Source organism: Ascaphus truei, chromosome 2, assembly GCF_040206685.1.
Source record: "Ascaphus truei isolate aAscTru1 chromosome 2, aAscTru1.hap1, whole genome shotgun sequence".
NCBI lineage: Eukaryota > Metazoa > Chordata > Amphibia > Anura > Ascaphidae > Ascaphus > Ascaphus truei.
The window spans coordinates 353,413,756-353,427,592 of record NC_134484.1 but is presented as its reverse complement, the minus strand read 5'-3'; the positions used below and the strand labels follow the sequence as shown (position 1 = coordinate 353,427,592).

The following is a 13,837-nucleotide window of genomic DNA, read 5'->3' as shown; positions in this document are numbered from 1 at the left end:
ATTTCACTAATTTGAGATTAAGAAATGTAAAATGTTTTTTCTTCTTGTGATTTGTTATGTTATATGTAATTTGTAACATGCTGTCAGAAACAAAACTCAAGTTGCCTGTGTAAAGAATTGGCACCGTTGTTTATTTTCTGGACAATGCATATTTTAATGTCTCATAAAGAATAAAACCTTTACATTGAGGTCATCCTGTTTGGAGGTGCAACCCTGCTGGGCAACTGCACACCGAGGGAACTCGTCACTCTAACGCTTTAATATTTCAATCCTGAATTTTAGGGTGGGCGATAACTTTCCTCAAATCAAAGGACTGAATCCTTACATCAAACAGAGCAATAATAAAGATCACACCGAATGTACACAAAAATACAGCTTTTATTAGGTGCTAATCCTCAACTTTTACCTAACTGGTGAAAGAATGCTACAACTATTCCAAGGTTGTTGTGCAAGTATGTGTTTCATTTATTAATGGCTCTCATGCTGTTCTATTAAAATGTCACTGCAACAAGCCTCAATTTCTTCAAGAGCAACATGGCTGCTAGAAATCTGTACTGTACTTGGTATCTGTCTACCTTTGTGTTGAGACTGTAACATATTTTTATGTTAATGTGTAACCATTTTATATACATAAACTGTTGTGTAATCATCTTGTTTACTTTCAATGATATATTTTCTATTTTTACGCTCGCAAAAGACTCATAAAATCAAACTTCACAGTGGGAAAGTGCTAGATTTGATATTTTTTTTTTTTTGTGGGGTGTTATTCTGGTATTGTCATCAGAAAACTGTCCCTACGTTCTGGGCTAAAGTTGTTTACCCTCTCGTTCTTTTGTTGCAGCCTTCCCTGGTTCAAGCTATTTTTAATGGAGACCCTGATGAAGTCCGGGCACTGATATTTAAGAAGGAAGATGTTAACTTTCAGGTAAGGGGGATAATGTTCTATTTGTACCAATTGTGAAATGCTAAAAAAAAACAATTTTACTTTTCTTGTTTATGAAAAATTACTATTTTTTTGCTCCGTTTTATATCAAGTTGTGGGCTCATTTAAAATTTTTTACCCTCCACCGTTCATTGTTCATTTAAATGTTCCTAAGTAGTATAAATGAGACTAGTGTCTTCATCGAAATACAAAAAAATTCACCCAACTTTTTTAAAGCTTTTTTTTTTAATTTTTTTATTTTTTTTTAAATATATAAATAAATTGTTTGAGGGTGTGTATACTCTGATACATCCATGGATTCATGTCTTACATCTAAACCTTCCCTTACCTCTGTCCTTTTTATTTCTTTAATGTATTCTAAAACGTAGACTTGTACAAATTGATGCCATTGTGCGTGGTGCCAAGTTTCCCTTAGAGTGCTGGGCCCCCATACATTTTTCTCTATGAACACAAACGAAAAGTTTGAAGTAAATAAAGTATTATATATTTTGTGGATATAACAGAATATCAAGATACATACTTTGAAGTGAGGAACAACATCAGAGATCTGTCACATCTGCAACCTGGCTATTACCACAAAATGTGAAAATATATCAAGGGGCAATTACTGTCTATGATGAGAAGGTACCAGAGTACCGTGGGGGCAGTTTGTCTGTAATGAGAAGGCTCTATGTGAAATAAGATAAACGGGTAGCACCCCAATAAAATAACACCAGAGTCGTATGGTAAACCTAATGAAGTGTCTTGCTCAAAAAGGTGGAAACAAGGGCTAGTCCCTGCGAGAGCATGTGAGCCCAGAGCTAAATAGAAGTCCAACTGCAAACAAATGAAGTTCTACCAAAATCCTGGTGCAGGGTTTTGAAATATTGTTCCACCAGAGTCCTGGTGCATATTGTATACAATAAAATGGCCGTTCAACAATGTGATGCGGGGAGGGAGGACAAATGTTCTCGGGCATTACTCACCCTTCTGGCCCATTCCCACAAAGAAAACTACATTGGTGAACGAAACGCGTCAGAGGTTTTCTGTGGCAGAACTGCTTTCACATGCACTGAATAAACAAACCGTTTTCTAATTGCGTTTGGAGATACTTGATCGTACCCCGACGGTGAGCTGCTAACCGCCATTGCAGCAGCTTTCCTTCACTACATTTGGTACTACCCTGTTATAGTAATCCTCTGAAAGAGTCCATAAGGAAATAAAAGCCGTATGCTGCCATTCTGTTGCTCTGCTAAGAGCTGCAAATCCATTGTTTCGTCCGTTTAATCTGCAGCGTTGTGCCCTGGTGCGTGACTTCACCAGGGCACAACGGAGCTGATTAAACGGAAGAAACAATGGATTTGCATCTTTCAGCAGTGCAACGGACTGTCCGCATACAGCTTTCGTTTCCTTATGGACTCCTTTAGAGGATTACTATACTAGAATAGGGAAGTACCACATTTTTATTTGTTCTTTGTGGCAATGGGCCAGAAGAAAGGGTTAGTAGTGCTTAGAAACGTTTGCCCGCCCTCCTTGATCCTGTGCACCATTACTCTTGAAATATTGCTTCTGATGTTAGAAGTGCCGTCTGATTTGTTGTACATATTCAAGTTTCCCTTAGAGATCAGCACCATAAATACAAGGTCACTTATTTTCCCAATTATCTACGCATAACTATATCCTGTAGTGGAAAGTCCATTGGGGCATCTCTTAAAAAATCTTCCCCTCTCACCTGCCATTGCATGTAAAAATCAACTTAACATTTCTTCACCCAAATTGGCATACTGGAGCAATGATATAGGGGAGCTATTTTTTCAGCAGCTATCTGAATAGCCAGACCAGTTTTCAAGACTAATTTGATGTCTACATTAAAACGGCACTGTTGGGTAAGGAGCACTCAAGTAGTAGACTATAGACTGTAGACTATAGATGTCCATATCTGCTCTGTATCTGTGATGAGACTTGCATAGTAATGTCAGTTACAGTCACTGTAACGACCTGCTATGGTGGTCTTAATGTTTAATTCTTACTGAGTTAGCTTTGCTCAACCACCTAAACTGGTATAATACTGTGAGCCGAGCCTGAAAGAGCTGTAGAAGAAAGTTTGAAAGCAGCTGGAAATTTTTTACTCAAAAAGGAAGTGAATCACAGAGATTTTTGACTCAACATGTGATAGTGCCAACATTATGAAGAATTGAATTGGTAACTTTAAAAGCATCTTAGGCTGAGTCCACTCTGCTGCTGAGCTCGCTCATGCTTGGAGAGCGGTGATGTCACCAGTTCTCCAAGCATGAGCGATCGCTGTCCTGCAACATTTTTAGAGCATGAGGGGGTGTGTCATTGGCTGTATAGGGGCTGTCTGTGTTTCTGTGTATGTCTGTCTCTCGCTCTCTCCCCCCCATTACACTTTCTCTCCCCCCCATTGCTCTCTCTCCTTTTTCCCACCCTCACACTTTCTCTCCCCCCCATTGCTCTCTCTCCTTTTTCCCCACCCTCTCTCTCCCCCCCTCTCTCTCCCTTCTCCCCCCCCTCTCTCTCCTCCCATTGCTCTCTCTCTCCCTTCTCCCCCCCTTTCTCTCCCCCCCCATTGCGCTCTCCCTTTCCCCCCCCTCTCTCTCTCCCTTCTCCCCTCTCTCTCTCCTTTCTCCCCCTCTCTCTTCCCCCCCCCCTCTCTCTCTCTTCTCTCTCCCATTGCGCTCTCTCTCCCCCATTGCTCTCTCTCCCTTCTCCCCCCTCTCTCCCCCCTCTCTCTCCCTTCTCCCCCTCTCTCTCCCTTCTCCCCCCCCCTCTCTCTCTCTCTCTCTCTCTCTCTCTCTCTCTCTCTCTCTCTCTCTCTCTCCCTACTCCCCCCTTCTCCCCCCTCTCTCTCTCCCTTCTCCCCCTCTCTCTCTCTCCCTTCTCCCCCCCTCTCTCTCTCTCCCTTCTCCCCCCCTCTCTCTCTCTCCCTTCTCCCCCCCTCTCTCTCTCCCTTCTCCCCCCACCACACCACTCCATTTGCCCCCCAGCAGCAGCCCGGTTGTCCCCCCCCCTCGCCCCAGCAGCAGCCCGGTTGTCCCCCCCCTCGCCCCAGCAGCAGCCCGTTTGCCCCCCACCCCATAAGCAGCCCGTTTGCCCCCCCCACCCCAGCAGTAGTCCGTTTGCCCCCCCCCCCCACTTCTCTCTGCTCCCTCTCGGCTAAAAATTTAATTGTGTGTGTGTGTGTGTGTGTGACAGGAGTAGAACACGCCCTCTTACCATTGGTCAGAGCAGGGTCATGTGACCCTGCTCTCAGCACGAAAGTTTCTCTCCCTTGTCTCCCCAAGCACAACGCTTGGGAGAACGTGTGTGCACGCGCATGAGCGCGTGAGCACAGCGGGAGAGGGGATGCGCTGATCTACATTGCAGAAGGTAAGCGCGCCAAGCGTATAGCGAGCTCAGCGCCAGCGGGGACTCAGCCTAAGTAAGGAAGAAATTGCTATACAACTGGAGAACTGTAGGAGCGATAAATAATAGTGAATCATTTCTTAATTTGCTAGCAGAAGAGGAAGGAAACCTGGGGAAAAAATATATACAGTAAAGGAAAAGGGGGAGAGAAACTGAGGAGGACAGTTATGTAATGTTCGAAAAGGAGAACATTTTACTACATTGTGCATTGCACACATTTTATAGTGTAACTTAATTGAGGTTTTGTTTAGTATTGTCAATATATATTTTTTTCACATCATGCAGTTCTTTGCAATATTAACATTTGTAACAGAAACAATCCCCCTTATACCCAAGACAAGTGAACAAATAAATGGTAGTGTCATATTTTTTTTACCTCTAGCAGAGATTGGGTTAAATGTAACATAAGTTCATTTAAAACCGTGGTTTCCAACTGGCTCAGTCATTTTGATTGTCACCTGTGCTGAAGCAGGGATATCCTTAAAACCTGACTTGTTGAAGGTTCTTGAGGACTGTAGTTGAGAACCCCGGATTTAAAAGAACGAAACAATCAGGCAAGTATAAGTATCAGTATATACAAATAAATGGTCAATTCTCCTTTGCCAAGTAGCAATGATTGGCTTAACAGATAAAAACAAGGGGAAATAAGTATTTGATCATAATTTTCCAACATTATTTTTCTACTGCATAATGATTTTTTTTTTCTTCTAAACTCCTTTTTTGAGATGTAAAGCAACATGCGCCACTCATCTGTTAATGTCAACATGACACATTCATCAATCTTACAAATTTTATGGTGGAATATGAAGAGATTAGTTATCTTGTATGCTGTCGATCACTTTTGAGTGAAGATTCACGGACACTGTAAAATATAAATGAATCTGAAATTAGGAAAACCTATAATTGGGGGTTCAAATCGTTATTACTCTTTGCATGCATCTTTTATGTTTGTCGTTTAAACAATTTATGTAGTTGCGTATTGGAGATGTTAAACTTGAATGCACATTTTTATCGTTTATTTGTAAAGTGCCGACATAATCCGTAGTGCGGTCCAATGGGGTGCAGTTATGTACAGTATATTACATAAACAGAAGCGAGGACCAACATGCACAAACAGATGCAAATAGGTAATGAGGGCTCTGCTCGTGAGAGTTTACAATCTTGAGGGAATGAGGGGGACAGTGTTGAAACAAGAAGGTAAGGTGGCTGCTTTATTGTAGGATTAGGTGAGGCTCAGGTTAGAATATGGCCCAGTCTGAGAGCTATATCCATTAAGTTTTTTTTGTGGGGGGGAGGTAGGATGTTGCACAGGGTGGAGATTGGGCCAGCCACACAGCTGGTCTCAATGTGGTTGGACGGGGGTTTATTGTTGGAGGTAAGGTGAGTAAACTTCCTTGAAAAGGTAAGTTTACAGGGAGTTTTTAAACGTCTGAATGCTGGGGGAGAAGTCTGGTAGGGAATGCCAGAGAGAGGGAGCAGCAAGGGAGAAGTCTTCCAGACGGGAATGAGAGTAGGAAAGGCGGATGTCGTGGGCATAACGTAGAGGGCGGTTACGTATGTACTTGTGGATGAGGGCTGAGACGTTACTAGTGTGTTAAATTTAATTCTAGAGTCTATGGGGAGCCAGTGCAGGGATCTGTGGAGTGGTGAGTGAGCCCAGTAATATCCTCACACAGATTAAGTTGCTGGAAGATACAGGCAATCTGTCAACCTCTTTTCTAACTCCTGTATAACTCCTACTTCCTTATAAATGTTCCATTTGAAATGTGCCCATTTGGAATGCTATGCTAACCCATGGTGGCTACTTGAATGCCCTTCATTTGTGATTGGGAAGCACATTGCTTTTGTCTGGAGCAAAATGAGTATAACTTGTATTTCTATAATGCCTTGTAATTACGAACAGCCCTCCCGTAGTGAGTTCAGTAAAGCTATGATTGCTATTGTGGGACATTGTGCCTCTACCTTCTTTCCCGTCTTTATCAACTTTTTTCCCTTCTAATTATTAGAGTGCTGCAAATAAATGCGTGTAATGGGGTTTGTTGCGTGTCGCAATCATAATTATTCTCCAACAAGATTTACATATCTCTTTTTAGAAGGGGAGGAACCGCTCTACATTTTGAGACCAAAACCACAGCAGCAGAAATACTTGGAAAATATCCATATTACCTTTTGTCAAACGTTCTTCCATGTGTTTCACTATGTAACCAAAATCTATATTACCTTTGTTAATTTAATGCAGCCATTTATTATTATAACTCTGGCCAAAAATAATTGTGTTTAGTTGTAGTTATCAAACTGATTTGAAAGTTGCCGTTTTTTAAGAAAAAAATATATTTTTTTCCCATTCAACATGTGCATCAATACAATCTGCACACTGACAAGTGATAAGCTAAGCTGCAGATCGATCCGTTCTCCTGTAATCGACTGTAATAGATTGCTTGCTCAGGGTTATTTAATTCCGTTCTTGCACAGCATTTTGGCCAATGTAGTTCCTAGAATATGATTGACTGGGCAGTTACTAGATTCAATTGGTTCACTGCTAGAGAGAGGGCGGGGCTCGAGCCAGAGCCTATCAGAAGGGGAAGGGGCTGTCACTTTGGAAATGCTTCCTACATTAGAAACATTAAAAATATCTTTAAAACATACTGGTTTTTTTTTTTTAAATGCTACAAGTATTTTCTCATAGTACAGAACTGATTTATTAAAAACAAAAAACAAACACATATAGGATATTGTTTGAACTGCTGCTTTAAGCGGAGGCCTGTATTTTCTTAAATAATAAATGATATTTAGCTGCAGTGGTAAAAATGTATCCAAGATATTGCAGATACCCGTGATATAGGCTTTTCTAAGCTAGTTTTGAAGCAGTTACACATATATTTCAAATGAAACTAGTATGTCAACGCATGTTATTTAATAAGGTTAAGATTAGTTTTCTTCTGCAAGCCAATCTGCACTGTTCATTCAGGTTTTATATATTTGTATTATGTTTACATGTCAATTTTTAAGCACTACTTGTAATCGTTACAATGTGTTTATTGCCTCCGGTAGAATTAAAGGATGTTCTATTTTGGGATCATTAAGTTTCCAGTGCTGTATGTGATGAATGGACACCATGTACTGAGTGAATGCTTTGCCAGCACAACCTCCTGTCAGTCAGTCAGTTAACAGAACAGAATAAATAAATGGATGTGGGGGAGGAGCCTTACACTCCTTGCTCTTTTCTAGTGTAGACACTCCCTTTTGCAGGAAAGGGGTTACACTTAGGGCCTCATGCAGAGAGCAGCGCTAAAGTAAATCTCGCCATTTTTTTGAGAAATTCGCGCAGAAAACAGCAGAAAATGGCGAGGTACGAAAAACGCGCCATTTTTTTTTCTATTTCTGAATCTCGCCGCGCGGCTGGCGAGAACCTACATCTCGCCAGTGTTAAAAATATCCGAATTCAGAAAGGTGCGATCGCCATCTAGCGGCTGTTCGCGCCAAGAAAATGGCGCGATTTTCTACAATTACCTCCGCCAAAAAAAGTTGGCAAGAAGCTGGAGCTCGCCGGCCATAGGGGAAAAAAAAATGCGCGATTTTTCTCTCTCACTTTTCTGCAGCGCGCATCTATCTCTCCCTTTTAAACTCGCCACACGCATTCATGCCATAAATTGCGAATTTCACCAGTTTCTGCATATGGAGAAAAAAACTCTCCATTAAAGCTACTTTTTCTTAAACTCTCCAATTTATTGTAGCGCTGCTCTCTGCATAGGCCCCTTAGTCTTTGAAGTGACATTCTTTTGACTGACAGTGCTGCCTGGGAGCCTCGATTAATTGTGAAAGATTATTACATTTCAGATGTTGGCAAGAATATACAGTAATTACAACACACGTGGGCTATAGAAACAAAATAAAGGAAAATAATTATTAATCACTGAGCTACCACTTCATAGTTTATTGCTACCTTTAATTTTCCTGGACGGTATTTATAAATGTTAAGTCTTTATTTTTAGTCTGCGATATGACACATTCTTATTGTAAGAATGTATGTGGTGAGAGATTTAGGATGCTTGAGAACATACGTATAAAAGCGTATTGTTTGTCTTTTTTTTTTAAAAACGGCCCGTTGTAGAGGATGACCGTACAATATAAATGAAAAGGACTGTACTTCGATAAAGATGCAGTACTTGCCAACATAAATTTTTTTTAATTTGTCTATCTATTTTTAAATATAGGTTCTAAAGCCTAATCCAGACGTAAAAAGAAACCAAATAAGATCTTAGTGTTTTAATTGTATTTATAAATTGTTTTACCAGGAGATAATACACTGAATTATCTCTCATTTTCAAGGATGTCCTGGGCACTGAGTTATGACCATACAGCTTTAAACGTTATATTTACAGACATTTCATGGACTGTTGGGGAAAATATTTTATGGGGGCATATTTATAAAAATCATTTAGTTACAGACAAGATTAAATTGTCAGACAGCTGAATTCTTGGAAGAACTTAAACTGGAGGGGGTTTTGAGAGTCTCTGGTAGATTGTTCTAGTTGTGAGGTGCATGGTAAGAGGAGGAGCGGCCGGATTCTTTGAACCGTGGGACTGTGAACAGTCTTTTGGAGTTGGATCACAGATGATTAGTGCTGCGTGTGATGTGTGTTACATTTGTAGATGTCATAGCAATTTTGAAGGAAGCACTCAGGAATCAAACATTTATAAAGCTTACTCTGTTTAATCCATTTGTGGAGCAGGTACACACTGTGTGACTTTTCAGGGCACAAAACCCTTTACTCAGACCGGATACCCAGGTGAATTAAATAGAGTATGCTTTTTACATTTTTGATTCATAAGTGCTTCATTCAAAATTGCATGTACATTTCTGGATCCAGCATTGTGACACCAGGATTAACGAAGGCACCAGTGAGAGAATACCTCATCAAGACATTTGTGAGTAACGGAGTGACACTTTTTGCTATACTATATCGTAATTACATTGTAGGACAAAGTGGCATATTGAGTAGTATAGCGTGTCTAGTTTGCGAAGGTGAGTTTGGCGTGCTGTACCATATACTTTACTATGTTCTCATAGTCTATAATTGGCATTCGCATCTGCTGTGTGATGTGCTTTCTGACCACTGGGCTAAGGGAGGATTTGTTCCTATAACGTACACCTAGTTTGGCATAGGTTTTGGATGTCATGGTGTCCATGTGCAATCCAAAGGTAAATGGGAGTCAAACCATATGCTCAGATATTTGAAACTAGTGACAGGGGCAAGAATGGTGTTGGAGTAGGTTTTGTTCTGAAGCTCTGTCATTGGTAGCTTTAGAAATGTAGCCTGAGTCCAAAATACCATAGCTAGAGTTTTGTCAATGTTTAAAAATAATTTGTTTTGGGAAATCCAGGGTTGAAGTCTTGAAAAATCAGATTGAAGTACATGTTCAAGGTCCGAGACGCTAAAGTAGTCACGTGCTTTTAAGTAGCCTTACAAGCTGTAGGCAGATAAGTAATGAAAACTGAAAAGAGTAGGGGCCCCAGAACCTAGCCGTGTGGGGACCCCCACAGGGGATATCCAAGTGGTTAGCGCTGGAGTCTGAGAGCCGTATTGGGATCTACCCGATAGATGAGTGAAACCAGTTTAATGCATATTCCCCTATTCCAGAGCACTGAAGCTTGTTTAATAAGAGAACATGGTCAACAGTGTCAAAATCTAGGAATATTGTACCAGTTCCATTTCACCGTGAATCTTATTGCAAACTTTTAAAATGGTTGTTACTGTGGAGTGTTTTGGGCAGAAGACAGATTGTAGTTGGCTAAGGAAGTTTGTCTTGGTATAGTAATTGCTTAATTGGGAGTGGCCACATTTTTCCATGACTTCGAATTGTATTGGGACAAGAGAGATTGGTCTGTAAGTTGACGACAATGGTATTTTTTTTGTCCCCACTTTTGTAGACTGGGATAACTCAAGCAGTTTTTCAGATCTGTGAGATATGGCCTGAAGATAAAATAGGTGGTTAGGGAGCGGTATGGCAATGGCTGGAGCGCAGAGTCGTTGGAACTTTGATTGCAGTAGGTCAGGCCCACATTGGCTGCTTAATTTTAATGTTGTAAGTACTGTTTGGAAGCGGTGGAGGGGATATAGGGGTTAGAAGAAAGGAGATGCTGCCTTATTGCTACATAGAAATGATAGCTTTCCTCACTAACGCAGGACTAACCCAGCGAGGCGCGAGGCGCGAGGCGCGAGGGTTGCAGAGGCCCTGCGCTCTTCCCTCAAGGCATTTAAATTAATGCCGGGGGATCGCGTGAGGCCTCTTCAACTTCACTTACCTTCTCTTTAGCGACAGGTCGCCATTGCAACATGGTGTCAAATTACGCAGCGGGGTCACAGTGGCATGGCAACGTGACGTCACGTGACCCCGTAGCATCATTTGACGCCGGGAGCCGAAGAGAAGATAAGGGGGGGGGGGCGCGCTAGCAGGGAGGGAAGCAGGAGGGGACGGGAGTAGAAAAGATTGCGCACTGCTGGACTAACAAGTCTCATTTTCTTCCTGTTCAGACATAGAACCTAATACACATACACAAGTATGTTGCATATCACCAGAAATCAAAGATAAAGTTGCTCCCTGTTATAAATCTAAGTTAGAATGAAACTAATAACATAAGTACAGCTCAACCCCGTTATAGCGCGATCCGCTTATAACGCGATTTGAGCATGGACCCCGAATTAAAAAAAATTTTTTTTTTGCATACACTCATTGCACACTGCATACACTCACTGCACACTGCATACACTCACTGCACACTACATACACTCACTGCATACATTCACTGCACACAGCGCATTGCATACACTCACTGCACACACTCAGCACACTACACACACTCACTGCACACTGCACACACTCACAGCACAGCACACACACCACACACCGCCCCCCCATCTTTGATGTCACAGCCCACCTTTGGGAGCATCGTGGGGCTGCTGGGGGGGGGGGGAGAGGAACGGTGCAAGGCTGGGGGATCAGCGCGAGACAGGGGGGTCAGTGCGGGGATCGGCGCGAGGCTGGTGGGGGGGGGGGTGGTGCGGGGATCGGCGCGAGGCTGGGGGGGCGGCGGTGCGGGGATCGGTGCGAGGCTGTGGGGGGGGGAAATCGGTGCGAGGCTGGAGGGCAGTTGCGGGGATCCGTGGTTGGATGGTGAGGAGCTGTTGAGTGGAGTGCGGGGAATGCTGGGAGAACTACAGTGGCTGCCGGCGCCTCACTCCACCACCTCTCCTCCCCTCCCGATCGGAATTTTTTTTTGCACGACCCCAGTTATAGCGCTGTTGGCTCGGGTGGCCCCTGAGGACCGCGCCATAACGGAGTTGAGCTGTACCTGGTAATGTTCATTACTATATATAGAGTTATGTATGAGACAAACAAGAAGAATCTTTTTTTTTTTCTGAGTGGTTTCAGCACTTTTGGTGATGCCTCCCTTGTTAGCAAATGTACTTTTCACCACATGAGTGATGCTATAAAGCAACACTACAAGTGACATGTTTAATAAAAATAAATAAATTGAAGCATGGGAGTCTCTGAAGCTGAAAAAAAATCAGTTCAGCTCCTGAAACCCTCCTGCTTCAAACCTATTTTTATTTTTTATTATAATTAAAAAGTCACTTGGAGTGCTGCTTTAAAGGAAAATCGTTGAAATCTGATTAGTTTTGCATCTGTATGCAGAAATGTGTAAAAATCTGGCTTTAATAACGCTGCTGTTAAATGCTAAGAAATAGTTAAGCATGTTTAGTAAATATAAAGTACAAATTGTATGTGCTTTGTTTTTTTTTATTAGCGTTTATTCTTCCTTTTTCATTCATATCAGATACTTTATTATTAAATCTTCTAGTTATTTGCAGAAATAGTCATTCAAAAATCGTTCTTTAAAACCCCTTAAACTGTTTGCTACCAGAGAAGCCTGGGATTACTATATACTGTAGTAATCACCATGATTTTATTTTTGTTAAATAATTGCTGATTCTCATTCGTTAGTCCTCCTAAAGGGATTCTTATGCATTTGCTTCTTCAGAAATCGCTTCCATCTTAGACATTTCCTTTAAGTAGCCTGCTAAATAACATTTCCTGAGAAGAAACTGCCTTGTGTTGATGTGAAATAAAGCTTCATTTCAGACAGCTATACAGCTGTGACTCATTCCTTCTGCTGGATTTAGCCTTCATTCTGCAGTCATTAACAAAAGACAGTGGCTGTTTGTGCGGCTCAAACTGCAGTCCTTCTGAACTGCAGTATTTGGAATTGTTGCAACCTTTATTGATTAAATAATAGTCAGTAGCAATTGTCATAATACAGTTGCTTTCTTTGTTGGCTTTCTTATGTGTGGGTTTAAACCAAGAAGGATTACGTTCACTCAGACATTGAAGTTGGATTGTGACAGCTGTACTGCGTTATTTGAAAATGGTTATACTTCTAAACCTTTGATCGGGCTGTTGGAAACATGTTTCTAGTCAATGGTAGCCAAAGAGGTTAATACGCAAATGGATTTCGAGTATCAGCAAATTGTCTCTCTAAAATGTTTCATTAAACACACACACAGATCTTTTCTCACAATCCAGAATCTTTTTTTTAATTTTAAAGGCAAAAGATTATTCTCTCTAAAGAGGGATTTTTTTTTATTTATTAAACAGTCATTTGTTTATTTTTAGGAGATTTTAAATAAAATAGGCATCTGAAGCAAACACACCAGATTACTGTTGCTGCTATTGGTATCTACATGGCAACCACTGGAAACTGACTGCCTCTCCGTATTAATGGGCTCATATTCTTTATTTGTGACATGTTAAAATGTAGCTTATAATCACCTACTGTTTGAAGTCCTAAAAACTTGTCAGCTACGCCTTTAAAATTGGGATTTAAGATCTATAATGATAACTGCCATTATCCCCTCAGTGGGTTCTATTATTGTTTTAAGTCTCCTGGCTGCACAATTAAAGCACCAGTTTATCAAACAAGTTCCCATTCAAACTAAAGAAATAAAGAGCATTTTTTTGCCAAAGCCCCCCCACCCCCCTGAAAATCTTGCGCCGGCCCAGTTTGCGCACCCCTGAATTAGACCAACAGACAGGCTGCATACAGAACATAAGTAATTTATTGGAGTTTTCACTTTCTTTGGTTAGTTCAACTTTAGATGTTCTAAACTGCATTGAACACACGGCATATCTGTATGAATTTAGTTCGCTAGGATAGATTGGGATAATTCAGGTATTATATTCGTGCTCTGCAACTTCATTATTTTATTTCCTTAGAATTTTTGCACAAGTAAAAAGTTTGATTTTATTGCATTTAGACAGTTTGCTCTTCAGACTCAGGTTTGCTCTGTCTGTGCATGGACATACAGTGGACATATTTTTGTCAAACCAGATTGTTTAAAATATCGTTAAATTAAATTTAGATCCTGTGTGACTGTGTAATTCAATACAGTCACTGACTTCTAGATGTATTCTTGTGGTTTCTGTAGGCCT

The 13,837-nt window shown here is 41.2% G+C and overlaps 1 protein-coding gene across 3 annotated transcripts in view; it reads left to right on the top strand.

The window, feature by feature from the left end:
- ANKRD28 (ankyrin repeat domain 28) overlaps window positions 1-13,837 on the top strand; it is a 191,447-nt gene that overhangs the window by 57,805 nt on the left and 119,805 nt on the right. For all 3 annotated transcript variants that reach the window (XM_075586884.1, XM_075586882.1, XM_075586885.1), the window contains exon 2: window positions 842-925. In XM_075586884.1, coding sequence (XP_075442999.1) covers window positions 842-925 — 84 coding nt within the window. The remainder of the gene's footprint in view (window positions 1-841; window positions 926-13,837) is intronic.